Source organism: Heloderma suspectum, chromosome 1, assembly GCF_057233095.1.
Source record: "Heloderma suspectum isolate Gila_16-S chromosome 1, 16-S_ref, whole genome shotgun sequence".
Lineage (NCBI taxonomy): Eukaryota > Metazoa > Chordata > Lepidosauria > Squamata > Helodermatidae > Heloderma > Heloderma suspectum.
The window spans coordinates 201,833,620-201,848,074 of NC_139458.1; the positions used below are offsets into that span (position 1 = coordinate 201,833,620).

Consider the following 14,455-nt stretch of genomic DNA (forward strand, 5'->3'; position numbering starts at 1 on the left):
TCTGGCCCTTCTAGGGGCCAAATCCAGCCCTCTGGGGTTCTCCAGATGGCCACGCCCCTTTCCCACAACCACCAATCATTTGCTGGTTTCCTGGCTTTTGTGCAGTTTTCCCCCCACATTCGAAAGGTTGGCATGCCTCTCCTGAGGCTTACCTATTGGCAGTAAGAGTTTATTTTTTGCCTGAGCCCTTCTGTCTTTGGCCCTGCCCTTTACCTTCAGCCCTGCCCACCACTGGAATGCAGCCCCTGAGAACTTCTCCGAAACTGAATTCGGCCCCCAGGCTGAAAGTGGTACCCCACTCCTGGTGTATACATAGTGCATGTGTGCACAAACCTCAGACCAGTGACCACATTGTACCATATGTAGACCCTGCACACTGGGTGGATCGTTTGAACTGGCTTGTTGAGGTTCCTGATGATTTCCTTTAGATGTCTAAAAGAGTTAAATCTAAGTGTTTCTGTCCGCATATGCTTCGGAATGTATGCACCTTGGACACCAGTTGCTATGTTAAATTTCTCACTCACTAATGACATAGAAGAAGAAAAAGAGACAGCCTGACCCACTACAAGCCATAACGGACAAAGATTATCCCAGAGCAAAGTTACAGGGCTTTATTCTTTTTCAGCATCTAAGGGGAAAAGTTGACATAGTAACATATATTGAAAAACTTAATTTAAAGGGACTCTGTCAGGTAATTTAAGCTCAAAATGTGACCTACTTTTAAATGTTACAAATTACAAACTAGGACAAGCTAGCTGTCTTTTCAGATTCTACTCGTTTATTACTAAAAGTTAAGAAGGAATCCTGCAGTCAGTAAAAAGGCTTTAACTAATCTTGTGACTTTGGACAAAGCTTCTCCTAGCGTGATCCAATGGGGAGGGGCGCAACAGGGTAGATGAAGGGATAGGTAACCGAGGGCTCTCCAGATGTTTTGGATGGCAACTCCCAAAAGCGTCACCCAGAATGGCCAATGGTCAGGAATTATGGAAGTTCAAGTCCAAAATATCTGGAAGGAACCCAAACATTTGAAGAGTGCCCTGTGGTACAGCAGTTCCTTACAATTCCCCATCAGACGGAACCACCTAGCATCCCTTTGTGAGCTACATTAGTACAAAGTCTTCATTTTCAATGAGAGCTCACATGTAACTTCTCTCCTCTGAAGCCTGTCTTTGGGTTCTCTTCACTGGGAAGCCATGTACCACTAGGAGGAAAACTGAGAATGGCGGGGGTGAGGGTAAGAGGGTTCTGTGCAGGTGTTCAAACAAAGCTCTCCCTGATAGCAATAGTGACTGTACAACAGTGGTGGTGGTCCCCTTTCTAGATCTGGAACTAGAACCCCTTTCCTGTGCCCTGCTGCCCAGATCATACTTTGAATTTGTGTAAGAGGGAAACATAGTTATTTAAAAGAGCGAAATGGATGTGAAATATGAATATGAACTAAAACCCAGGTATGTTATCTTGCCATCATAATCTCTCTCTATGTTTCTACCCAGACTGATGCATTGTAATTTTCTGGTCAGCAGCTGGATTTCCTGGAGAGCCACTTGGCTATAGAAGGCCAATGCCAAGGCTTCAACTTTCACATTCCCTATTGACTCAGGGCTGGACCCACCATTAGGCAGAGCAAGATGGCTGTCTCAGGCAGCTGACTTTGGGTATCATGAAAGGGCAGCAAATTTTTAGTTATTTATAGTGCAATCCTATGCATGTTTACTCAGAAAAGATCCACCTCAATAGGATCTAAACTGGAGGCTCTTTCATTTGTAAGGCACCACTGTGCCGATATTGTCTTCGAACACAATTGCTGCTTTGTGGCCACATGTTAATGAATGCAATGCAGTATCTGCTGTTATTGTTGTTGTTACTGCATTTCTATCCTGCTTCTAAGGAACCCAAGTGGGGGACTAGAACCTGGGACTCCTGAGTCCCAGTCCAACATTCTACCATACACCAATGCATAGTGTTGTAACTGTGGGAAAAACAGGAGGAGTTTGAAAGGTCACATGTGTATTATCATTCGTGTTTATAGCATGAACACAGGCCACAAGCCACAGTATAGTGCTGCGATTGCGGGAATAGGAGGAGGTGATCTGCTGTTTCAGGCTGCTTTTTTTTGTGTTAAGTCAAACGTTTGACATGGATTTGTCAAAAACAAGTCCTGCCAGACGAATCTGATCTCATTTTTTGATCAAGTAACCTCCCTTGTGGACCGTGGGAATGCTGTAGACATCATATACCTCGACTTCAGCAAAGCTTTCGACAAAGTGCCCCAGGATATCCTGATGAGCAAACTAGCTCAAAGTGGGCTAGATGAAACAACGATCCAGTGGATCCAAAGTTGGCTACAGAATCGGAGTCTAAGAGTGCTTATCAATGGGACCTTCTCAAACTGGGGAGAGGTAACGAGTGGGGTACCTCAGGGCTCAGTCCTGGGCCCAGTGCTCTTCAACATTTTTATTAACGACTTGGAGGAGGAGGTGCAGGGAATGCTGATCAGATTTGCAGATGACACAAAATTGGGCGGGATAGCTAATACTTTGGAAGACAGAAACAAAATTCAAAGTGATCTGGATAGACTGGAGCGCTGGGCAGAAAACAACAGAATGACATTTAATAGGGATCAATGCCAAGTTCTGCACCTAGGAAAAATAAACCAAATGCACAGTTACAAGATGGGGGATACGTGGCTCAACAACACTACAAGCGAGAAGGATCTTGGAATTGTTGTCGATCACAAGCTGAATATGAGCCAACAATGTGATATGGCTGCAAAAAAGGCAAATGCTCTTTTGGGCTGCATTAATAGAAGCATCTTCCAAATCTCGGTAAGTACCAGTTCCCCTCTACTCAGCACTGGTTAGGCCTCATCTGGAGTACTGTGTTCAGTTCTGGGCACCTCACTTTAAGAAGGATGCAGACAAGCTGGAGAGGGTTCAGAGGAGAGCAACAAAGATGATCAGGGGACTGGAAACAAAGCCGTACGAAGAGAGACTGAAAGAACTGGGCATGTTTAGCCTTGAGAAGAGAAGACTGAGGGGAGATATGATAGCACTCTTCAAGTACTTGAAAGGTTGTCCCAGAGACGAAGGCCAGCATCTCTTCTTGATCATCCCAGAGTGCAGGACACGGAATAATGGGCTCAAGTTACAGGAAGCCAGATTCTGGCTGAACATCAGGAAAAACATCCTGACTGTTAGAGCAGTACGACAATGGAACCAATGACCTAGGGAGGTAGTGGGCTCTCCCACACTGGAGGCGTTCAAGATGAGGCTGGACAGCCATCTGTCAGGGATGCTCTGACTTGGATTCCTGCATTGAGCAGGGGGTTGGACTCAATGGCCTTGTAGGCCCCTTCCAGCCCTACTATTCTATGATTCTATGATAAGTCCAGTAACTGCATGTGCACCTTCACAGCTGGTTTTAAATACATTCTGTGGTTATTCGCAGTGGTGTATGCGCAGCAGCTGCGCAGTGAAGAGTAGCCTCAAAAATATATAACATATCCATGCAAGGAAAGAGGATGAGAAAAATGTGAGCGAGAGGAGAAAGTGGGGAGGTCATGCTATCGTTTCAGCTGGCTTTTTAAAAAGAAGTCTAAAACTGCATGAACACCTTCGCAGCTATGCAGGAACGCAGGCTTAAAAATTTATTGTGTGGTTATCCACAGCTGCACAGCTCTGTAGGTGTGCAGTGAAAAATAGCTCCCTGCCACTATGGATTCCCTGGCCACAAATCCCATCAACATGCATGCAAGGAAAGAGTAGGGAAGGGAAGCAGGAGGAGGAGAAGAATGTGGGAGGGCTGAAGGTGGGGGAAAATGTTGCAAAACAGGTTGTACAACTTTAAAGTTACTCCCACTGGTAAGAGTAATAATACTGCTAGATTGAAACACACATGATTTGGTACTGCATGTAAGCTGCAATCACTGAAAGCTATTGCCATAAAAGTAGTTTGGGGAAAATGGAATGTTGTGGGAGAAATAGTGTCAGGACAATGTATTGACGAGTGTGTCATGTGCTGTCTGAGTGAGCCAGATGTTACAGTTCTGGCATAAAACTCTAGTGTCAATAGGCCCCCACTGTACTCAGTGAGTCTTATTCCCAGGTAAGTGTAAACAGGATCGCAGCTGTAATGTATTATTATTGTAATTTTACTGCCAATGAGGGGGAGAGATGCTTGTGGGATTTTCTGCCTCAGGAACCAAAATAACTTGGCTTTCCTTGGATACTATGCACCTTGACTTGGAAGATGGGCCTGGTGGGGAGGGCACCATTTGCTCCTCCACCTCAGGCAGTAAAATGTCTTGGGCCAGCCCTACCGACCATAGATTCCTCCATGTGTCTCAACAGGCAACTCAGAGGGCAGGTGGTACCTTTGAAGAGGCCAGATTTGGGCCAAGGGCTTCCAATTGCTGACCCCTCTTGCAGACAGTCAGTCCAGTCTCCAGTAATAAAATCTCTCCTTGGGAGTCTACCTAATTTCTGACTACAAGCATTGCCTTTTTGGAGCTGAATCATGCTCATTTGTCCCCTAAATCACATGACTGGATATGATTGACATAATGACACTGAAAACAATTTGTGACACATATTTGTCATACTGTTTTGAAGAAGGATACTTATCAATGACGTGTCCTGCATTTCTAAGAATACAAATTATTACTATGTTCTTTTTCCCTTCGTAAATGTAACTCATATTATTCAATCCTCCAAAATCTGACATAAGCTGGTAAAAGAATCCTCAGTATAAAAAAGCAAAACAAACTAAGGACCCTCTTTTATAGATCCAGAACATGTAATCTGAAGGCATTGTTTCAGGGATGTTATCAAAGACAAAATGTTATTTCTTCATACAGTAATCAGCAATATGAGAGGCATGAAAATCCACAGAGCTAAGGAACCCAGGCAGCATCCATAAAATAATCTCTAAATACAATCATGGCAGCACTGCAGATAAGATAAAAGCTGGGAATTGTGTGGAGCACAGAGTTTTCTAAATGTTTCCAAAGCCAAGGTGTGAACTTCCCATGAACCTTGGTTTTATTGCTACCTGATGAATAATTTGGAAGTATTTTAGCTGTTTTTAAAAGAGATTCCTTTAACAAGCTTTCCACAGAGGGTTACTCTGTAAAGGCTATATGGGAAGCTGGAGATAAGATTGGTCCAGGGTCCCTCTCCCAAACCTTGTCAGAACGTTCTTCCAAAATGAGGTGTGTGTGTGTGTGTGTGTGTGGTGTTCTGTGTCATTTTTGGGTGGGTGACATTCTCCAGACCTTAGTGTGGGGGTTATTAGTACTTGCAATTGTATTTTGAGGTTGTCTGGGGACTTCCTTTCCCCCATTTTTTTCACTTTAAAAGTGAAGCCATGGTTAAGCTGAGTGCTTGCTGGCACCAAGGCTATCATGGGATTTGAAAACGACTGGTACCACTAACTTTTTAAAAACTAAACTTAATTACATTTATATAGTGATGTGCGAATCAGCAAAACTTGAGTTCGCTGAAGTTCTCTGATTTCTGCTCAAAGCTCGTTCTGACTCAAGTCCATATCAGATTGTGAACTTTGTTTTTTTTCTTTTTGCATGAAAATCTATGGATTTCCCCCCCCAAATGTACACATCAATTGTGTGCATCTTTGAAATGCACACATAGTTCTCCCATTTATTAAAGCATATTTGTGTGCATCTTTTCATGTGCATTTTTCAAATCTATGGATGCTGTAGAATAGGTGTTTTTGGTCCGCAAATCACACCGCAAGCTCAGAAATGTACAGACTTAGACTACAGATTGCGTTCGAGTCCGTGTTTGGTCCAGAAGGTGCGAACTCAGTAAATCCAGATGAAAAATTAACTGAAACAAATTTCTCATAATCCCTACACACATCTGGTAATACAATTACCAGATAAAAATGAGATGCTAAGTATTGACAATAGCATGCATAACAATGTATACCAGCTGATAACCTAGGCCCAATTAAATAGATGGACAGACAATCTTCTGGAGCATACATGGCCTATTGGCTTTATTCTTCAGCAAAAGAAGCCACCAGGCTATGTGCAAATGCACAGGCTCACATTCCAAATTCTGGATCTAGGGTTTCTCCTCTCTTCCCTGCCACTTGCACAGCAGAAAGAACCTAGGCATCACTGGGTTATTTCACATGAGAAGCAGAGAAAGAAAACTAGAGCACCAGCCAGTTTGTCATTATGTATGATTACCAGAATTAACAATAAAGTTCTTCTCCAGTCTATACTGCAGGGGTTCCCAACATGGCACCCACAGACCCCCAACAGAATACCCATGGGCACCTCAATATCTATATCTATACACACACACACACACATATACATATACATATACATGGATTTGTATGAAATGCATACAGGTTTCCAGCCATTATACATGGGCTGCAACAAAAGTGGACCAATTATCCAAATAAGTATCCATTTGATGGTAACGTCTATATGCCACCCTTTCAAATATTGAAAGTGTTGTAAGGTCCTCAATCCATTGCATTATAGGAGGTGAGTGTTTATCCTTCCAATGTTATAATATTAGTCTTTTAGCTGTCAAAAGGGTGCAGAGAATCCATTTACACTGACCATTTGTTAATTCCCATGAAGCATGTAAATAATTTAAAAGAGCTTGCACATCAATGAATATTCAAGACTGTTCCAGTACAATTTTTTTTCTGTGTAATTGCCTTTTTGCCTTCCCGCAAAAAGACGCAACTCCTGGACATTGCCAAATATGTTTAAAAGAAGGATTAGCTGTATTGTACCACCAGCAATTAGCTGAATTAGACAATCCCTTATTAAAGAGACACTGCAGTGTTCAAAAGACAAGAAGCAAAAGTTTTTGCTGAAAGACACAGCCTAAGATCCATAGATGTGAAAGGTAGATGCCAAAGCAGGGACCCACTGATAAGGCATTTTGTGCTGGTGCCCACAGCAGTATTTCAAATTCCCAAATGCACCCACAGGTCCAAAAAGGTTGGGGACCTTTGCTACACTGTGTAATGGTTTCAGCACGAAATATGATACAAAATGGTCTCTTTCTGACATAACACTAAGCCATGGGTTGGCACTATGTGAATAAGCAGAAACAAGCCTTGGGCTCACATACTTCATCCTCTGGACCGCCAGTGTGGCCGCAAGGAGCAGACTGGTTTATTTAAAACAGGAAGCAATCATTTCCAGAGTATATCATTGCATCTGAAATGGGGAAGGAGGGGTGGAAACTCTGATTAGTTTAAACCGTGATTTGTTGAAACAAGCCAGAATGAAATAGTGTTTATGATCCTGGCTTGTTAAAAAAACTATAAACTAACCAGAGTTTCCTCAATTAGAATGAAACAATAATCTCCAGTTAGTTTAAAACAGGAAGTGGATACTTCCAAACTCCTCCTCACATCCGTGTCAGAGGCATGGGAGGAACAGTGAGGTTCATTTTTGCTCATTCATGTAGTGCTAAACTTTATCTTTACCTCCAAAACGGGTTTATCTTTACCTCCAAAATGGGCCGATGTCTCTCTTTTGAGAAGATGAATGGGTTTTATTATTTTATTTATTATCGCATTTATATCCCGCCTTTTTCGAAAGCTTCAGCTTGAGAATAGCCTATATAAACAATGGAATTATTCCTTCAGGTGACCAGACCTACACTTGATACTATAATGTTTCCTCTCTCAGATCCCACTCATTGGATCAGGGCAATTAATCTTGAGCATAGTGCCTTAACACATGGAACCCTAATTATGCTTTTTTAAATAACAAGGGTAAAGATATCTTACACTAAGGAAATAGTTTCTAAAATGCGTGTTGTGCATGTATAAGTATATCCAATGGTTTATTCACACTGTGCACTGTACACAGATGATGAGTACCTTGCTGTCTAACAAGGCCAGCAACTTCTTAATAAGTGAACCTCTGCATGTGCCAACAAATAAGATACACTTCATCTTTTGTTGCTTGGCACATCAAGGGCGTCAGCCAAGTGTTTAGCTTCAAAGTCTGCTCTGCAACTAAAGGAGTTTGCTTTCGCAAAGCTCCACTTCTTCAACACAAAAGAAATCACAAGCGGAAGCAATTAATACATCCCTCATGAGATTCCCATTCTCAGTTCTAAAGTCATGCTGTGAAAATTTGCACAAGCATTTAAGGCTCCTTTGCAAATTAATCCTTCTGGTAAAGCAGATTTGAAAAATAAAAATAAACTAAAATATATTGCCCCCACCCTAGCAAACAACATTTGATAAAACCTTAAATAACATTTACATGCACATTATATTTCAAAATGCTATATGAAGCCTGAGCTGGGCTCATGTTTTATTGGAGTTTCCAAATAAATTAAAGCCATTTATCATTAAAAAAAAAAATGTTCTAAAATATCTCATTAACTTTGCATCCAAATGCAGGCATGTTATAATGCCTATTCCAGCTAGGTCTGAAGACACAAACAGGCAGAAACAAGCTATAAGAAATTATTGGTTTCAGCTTCATGGCATGCTGATCTTTTTTTTTAAATGAGATTTGAAACACTGTGGATGCTGCATTGATTAATGAGAATGCATACGAAGTTGGCACTAGCAAAAATGGGGGTGGGGGAAGTTCACTTCTTACGATGAAAGGAGATGTCAGATTTAAAAGTAGTGCTGTCAACTGATTAATGCATTTTTAAACTTTGATTATTCTGCCTTTTAACTGATTAGCTCAGGTATTAAAATTGAATTAAATTATATTTAAATATTACAAGTTCAATAAAGGCACATTTTGGGGGGTCCTGAGGGAAGGGAACAGTTATTCTGAAATCTACCATTCATTGATGGAAAAGCCACTTTAGTTTTCATCACATTTGTGAATGAGAATTATCTTCAGTTACAATAACATACCAAATCCAAAGAGCTGCATAAGATAAACCAATGGAAAGCCCATCAGTACCCTGAAACATTCAGGTGTAAAAGCCATTGAGACTGGTTTCAACTGAGCTCTCTCAGCTTCAGTTACCTGTGGTTATTAATGTTACAAGAAAACTAAAGCCAGGGTTCGGCGTTCTATCCACTAAAGAAAAATAAAAATCCTGTGCCAAGCTAATGCAAATTCATTTCATCTTTCAAATGAAAGTGGCTATTCTCTGAGTTCTGAATTCTGCACCTGGCATCAACTTCTGTTCTTTCACAGTGCAATAGCAGAACTGTGCAATACATAAAACACCGAACAGAAGAACAGTAACATACAGTAAAGGGAACAATCTGCTTGTTTTAGGTACAAACTGGAAGGGAAAAAAGGTTTATATTTCCTTTCAATCACATATATTCATGACAATAACATTTGGTGCAGAGAAGAGAGAACCAGGAGGTCTGTGTGACATGCAATGCACCAGGCCCTTCAAAAGGAGTCTTTGCTTTCTCAGTCTCACCAATCAACTGGGGGGCGGGGTGTCAAGGAGAATTTTAATCCACAATTCTAAGATGTAGCTCACTTCCCCAACCTTGTGAACTTCAACTCCCATGGCCAGAGAGCTTTGGCTATTGGGCAGTATAGAAATGAAATAATTAATAAATAAATGGCCAATGGTCAAGAATCATGGGAGTTTTAGTCAAAAAGATCTAGAGGGCACCCGGTTGGGGTAGGTTAGTGAAGTTAATTGTGTAATTCACTGACTGAAGCTTGAACTTGTACTTAAGATAATCTTATTTTATCCCTATATAGAGAATTAAAGATACAGTCACCTATGGTTTCAGTTTTTGCAAACACAGCCAAACTAAATGTGTTCTCCCTCCTCGCACCAAAACGCTGTTTCTTGCTATGCTGGCAATACTGTTAACTGGAGAGTTACCTGCATAATCTGTTCGTGCATAATGTCCATCTTCTGACTTCGTAGTGGTTGTTGTGTTATCTGAAAGAGATCAATACATTTTAGTTTGTTATGTACTGATATGGTATCCCTGATCAGATAAAACATGGCAGTGCTCCCACAAGTTAGCTGTACTCTAGCAGTGAAATATAAGAAGGGTTAATATACCCTTGCCCGTTTCTCTGACTGGGTTCACACGATACACTAACACGCGATGGGTTTATTTTCCAGAGCAACCTGTGATGGGTTAGTGTGTCATCTGTGAGCTGTTTTCCACCCGTGGTGGGTTATTTCTCCCAAATAAGCCACACTGAGAACCCACACTCGGCAGTAAGGGTTGTTTTACCTATGGTGGGTTAGCGTGTTGTCTGTTACACCAGCGTGGGTTACAGAGATCGCCTACAGAGCTGCTTGGCAAGAGTGCCCAAAAATGCCACCACTGTGCTCTTCTCAAGCAATCTGTTCCAGAGATCTGCCTGGCAGCAGGTTGCATTGCTGCTGGCGCTCCAACCCCTTCCCAACTCAGCAGATGCTTATTCCCCTCCCTACAATGCACGAGATTGAACCTCCCCCCAACTTTCACTGCCACTGTCAGCCCCTAAGCTAGCCACACAACGCACCCCCCAACCCATAAATGCTACCAAGTAGGCTCTTAGTAGATTCAAAGCAGTATTAAGCAAGCCCAGTTTTAAGCAAGCCAAATAAGCCACTTTGCATGCCAATACACAGTTTCTTTTTATTCTGTATTGTTGGTTTGCTGCTGGTGAGGGGGGAGCCAACAAAGGCTTGGTGGGTACAAATGGGGAAGAGGGGGGAAGGGAAGGGAAGGGAAGGGAAGGGGAAGAGGGGGTAGGAGCAGGATAAGGTAAGGGAAGCAAACAGTGTGTTTCAGCTCACTTTTCTGTGAAAAAGCAAAGTCGTGCAATTATCCAGTAATGCATGTGATGGCTTCCCATGAGGGAATGCCACATATTAAATTTCACCCCATTTCTGCAAAGCTTCAAGCAGTTGGAGGCCCCGCACCCATTTCTGTTGCACATGGGTGGAGATAGGGGACCTGGCAAAGGCTTGGAAATCCAGCTTGGGAAGAGGAGCAGTGGTGGGAGGGGGCAGAAATGGGAAGGAAGGCCTTGAGAATCAGGGCAGCGTGGGTTGGGTGGGTTGGTGGGGGTGCGGGGAAGGATCGACACCAGGCTGAGAATAGTGGGGAACTGGCAGAGACAGAAGACAATGCCCCTAGTGCAAAGCAGGCCAATTGGAGATGGGCTGGTGACGTAGCGGCAGTGCAAAGGATGGTGGGATATGGTTCCTGCTGCAAAGGAAGCTGGGATACCTGTCTGGCTGGGTGGGAGGACTACAGAGGGAGGAGGGGTGAAGGGGGGGAATTAACTACTCTGTGTAGCTTATTTGTCAGATCGTGTGAAGGGGCACAGTAGGCTATTGCAAAATAACCTACTGTGCGGAGCTTATAAGCCACCATGGGTTAATGTGACATGTGAACAGGCCTCTGTAAAAGCCAATCCAAACATTATAGCACCGTTTGTGATACAGTCCTCACAAGACTGTGCCCACTCAGATATGTTAGTAGAGGATTTGTATTTTTGGATGTGCCCCCAGGTTAAACTCGTCCTGAATATGCAAAGCTGGCATGTATATGGAGATTTTAACATGGGGGCTTTAATACACAATCTGCCTTTTGCATATTTGAGGTGGAACAGCCCATGAGGGCTGTGTGCCACATACCCTGCTGAATGTTTGGGTTGGCTGAAAGACGCAAGTATTGATGGTTTCTGAATGGAAATACGCCTATTAGTTATAAGGGAAGTGGTTGTCCCAGCATCTACACACACAGGCACATCTGATGGCAACCAGGGTGAGAGCCTTTTCTATTATGGAAGCCCACATTTGGAATAATCTTCCCACTGCACTGTGGAACAAGCACCATCCTTGATAGTGCTTTGGTGCCTGCTGAAAACGCATCAGTTTACCCAGGCACTTGCTGACTGTAAGACCTAACTCAGTAGATGTTTTGTTTGTTTTTATCTTTGTATTTTATTTTAATTGTTGTTTTAATGAGTTTTGTACACCGCCCTGTGATGTGATAATGAAGGATGGTATATAAATATTTTAAATACTTAATAACAATGAATAATGATGATAAATGAATAAAGTGGCTCTTACATTCCCTTGAATGGCCCTCTCCACAGACACAGCTCTTTGTTTGAATGTTTAATAAAAGGCAAAATAATGGGCAAGAGCAAATTTTTCATGTCTACATGCTTTTATAAGCAATGCACTGACAAATGTCTGAGATTAAATGTTTTATACTGCTATCGGATTTTTTTTTTAAATAATAAGTGTAGTTATGGACATTTCAGCAATCATGGCTATTACATAAGAAGGGCTTAAAATATTATACAGACCATTTAATAAAATATAAAGCATTTAATATGTAGGTTTAGAAGATATGGATGGATCTATGTGTCAAAAACAGCGGAGGGGGAATCTATTATGACATTCAGCTTCTTCTACTTCAGTGGAAATGTTATACAAAAGAGAAAAAGATAATAAAAAAGACTTAAAACCAGTTTTGTGGCTCCCCCCCCCCCATGCTTGCATTCATCCCATCCCCCACTATGGAATCAATTTTAATCTGTTAATGATGAACACCCAGATTTTAATACAGGGGAATGTACCAGAAGTTAACTGGGAGAAAAGCACTTTCCAAAAACCTTGACCAAACCCCAAGCGGATATTTTCTTGAATTAAGAGGGCATCTGGCAAGTTGTCGTATTTCCAAAGATCGACCATCTGCCTCTGGGATTATAAATGTAGAGTAGATTATAGAAGGGAAAAAATCAGTAGTCATGTAGGCTCCAGCACAGGCAGCATGCATAGATGGTTAAGCCTGCAATGCTATACACCAGGGGTGTTGAACCTCTTTCATGCCTGAGGGCCAAATTCACCTTTGGAGAAGCTCTGACGGGCTATATCCATTGCTGGGCAGGGCTGAAGGCAAAGGTGGCGAAGCCAAAGGAAAAAGGGATGGGGTAAAAAATACAAGAAATACGAGCATATTATAGTTTAAAACTCTAAATGCCAGTACAGATGGGCAAATTCACCTCATCCCACCTTGCGCACTGCTCACCGGCTCCCAACGGCTGGCTGACTCTGCTCGCCATGTATGGTGAGCTGCCAGGCAGTCCGTGGGCAGCTGGCGAGTGGTGCACGGCCTCCCACTCCCTCGCCAAGACACCATTTTGCGTAAAAATGGTGGCTTGGCCATTTACGGAAAGGCCGATTTACCGAAAGCGGCCATTTACACAAAATTACAGGCGTAAATGGTCTAAATAGACCATTCATGCCAGTAATTTTGCGTAAATGGGCTCTTTATGGCCACTATTTGAGCAAAATTATCCTTTCCGTAAAAGGCTGAGCCACTACTTTTATGCAAAATGGTGGCTTGGCGAGAGATTGGGGATCTCTGTGCTTGCATGAATCACAGTGCGCCAAGTCGGGCAAAAGCAGGTATCTATGGACTGGTGTCCGGGGGACCGAGCCAGCGAGGAATCACTGAGCTTTGACCCCCAACCAGATGCCCGTGACATCCCTAAATGCCAGCAACTAAGTCTTAGGAGAGGCATTTTAACCTTTTAGAATGGAGGAAAACTGCACAGAAGCTGGGAAACCACCCTATCATCAGTAATTGGGAGAAAGGAGTGGGGCATGACAACCTGGGGAGCCCAGGTAGACTGTCCTCTATTTTGAAGGCATCCTGTATTCAGCCCAAGTCCAGCTTAAAGATTAGGAGCCATCAGAAGGAAGAACTGGGCCTTGCAGTTGCCCATCAAAGACCTGGACAGACAGAGCAAGGCACACAGGTCATCTGATCACAGTCTTCCACACTATGGTGAGATGTACTGTATTTCTATTTAAATTACAATAATTATTTCTAAATTTGCACCTATACATATACATTTGCACATGCAAATTTTATTTTATGCAAATCTGTGTCCTCTCTTTTGCTGACGCATTTCCTTGTTTTGGCGATTCATTAGTGGCCACCTGTCAGGAGGTGCCCTAGTGGCCTCTTTCAGTAGACTCCAATAGCCAACTCCAGACACAGACGAAAGGATTCTTTTCAAGGCTTTAATCCTTTTACAACTTAATGACTCTTTCAGATGCTAATCACCTGCAACTAAGCAAGGAACAGCAGAGTGGCCTATGCGCCGAGTAGGCAGTTGATCCCCGTTTGAAGGAGAGTCACTTGAAGACCCTGAACTTATGGGCTAGGGAGAGATCCTCCCTCTTTCCCTTGGGTCCACGGGAGGCGGCCGTTGCTTGCGTGCCAAACGGGCGCTACGCCTCCTTTCCGCGCCCTCCATCGCTCGTTGCTCCCTGCGTCTGCGTCGAGCATCTAGCAAGCCCCCCTCCCACACTTTCTCACTGCTAGGATCACTATCTACCTCAGGAATGCCGGCAGGAAGAATCTCTGCCAGCTGCTGTGCCTGTGAGGGATGAGCTGGCTCCTCTCCCACGGATTGCTGTTCCTCCTCAGAATCAGAACTGCTCTGGGGTTCTATCGGCTCAGTTTCCACCCTGAC

At 42.9% G+C, this 14,455-nt stretch overlaps 1 protein-coding gene across 1 annotated transcript in view; it reads right to left on the reverse strand.

Annotated features, from left to right (window-relative positions):
- The window catches only part of TMEFF2 (transmembrane protein with EGF like and two follistatin like domains 2), a 326,904-nt gene that overhangs the window by 56,002 nt on the left and 256,447 nt on the right, over window positions 1–14,455 (reverse strand). Inside the window, exon 7 of the mRNA XM_084816392.1 lies at window positions 9,834–9,893. Within this exon, the coding sequence (XP_084672518.1) occupies window positions 9,834–9,893 (60 nt within the window). The remainder of the gene's footprint in view (window positions 1–9,833; window positions 9,894–14,455) is intronic.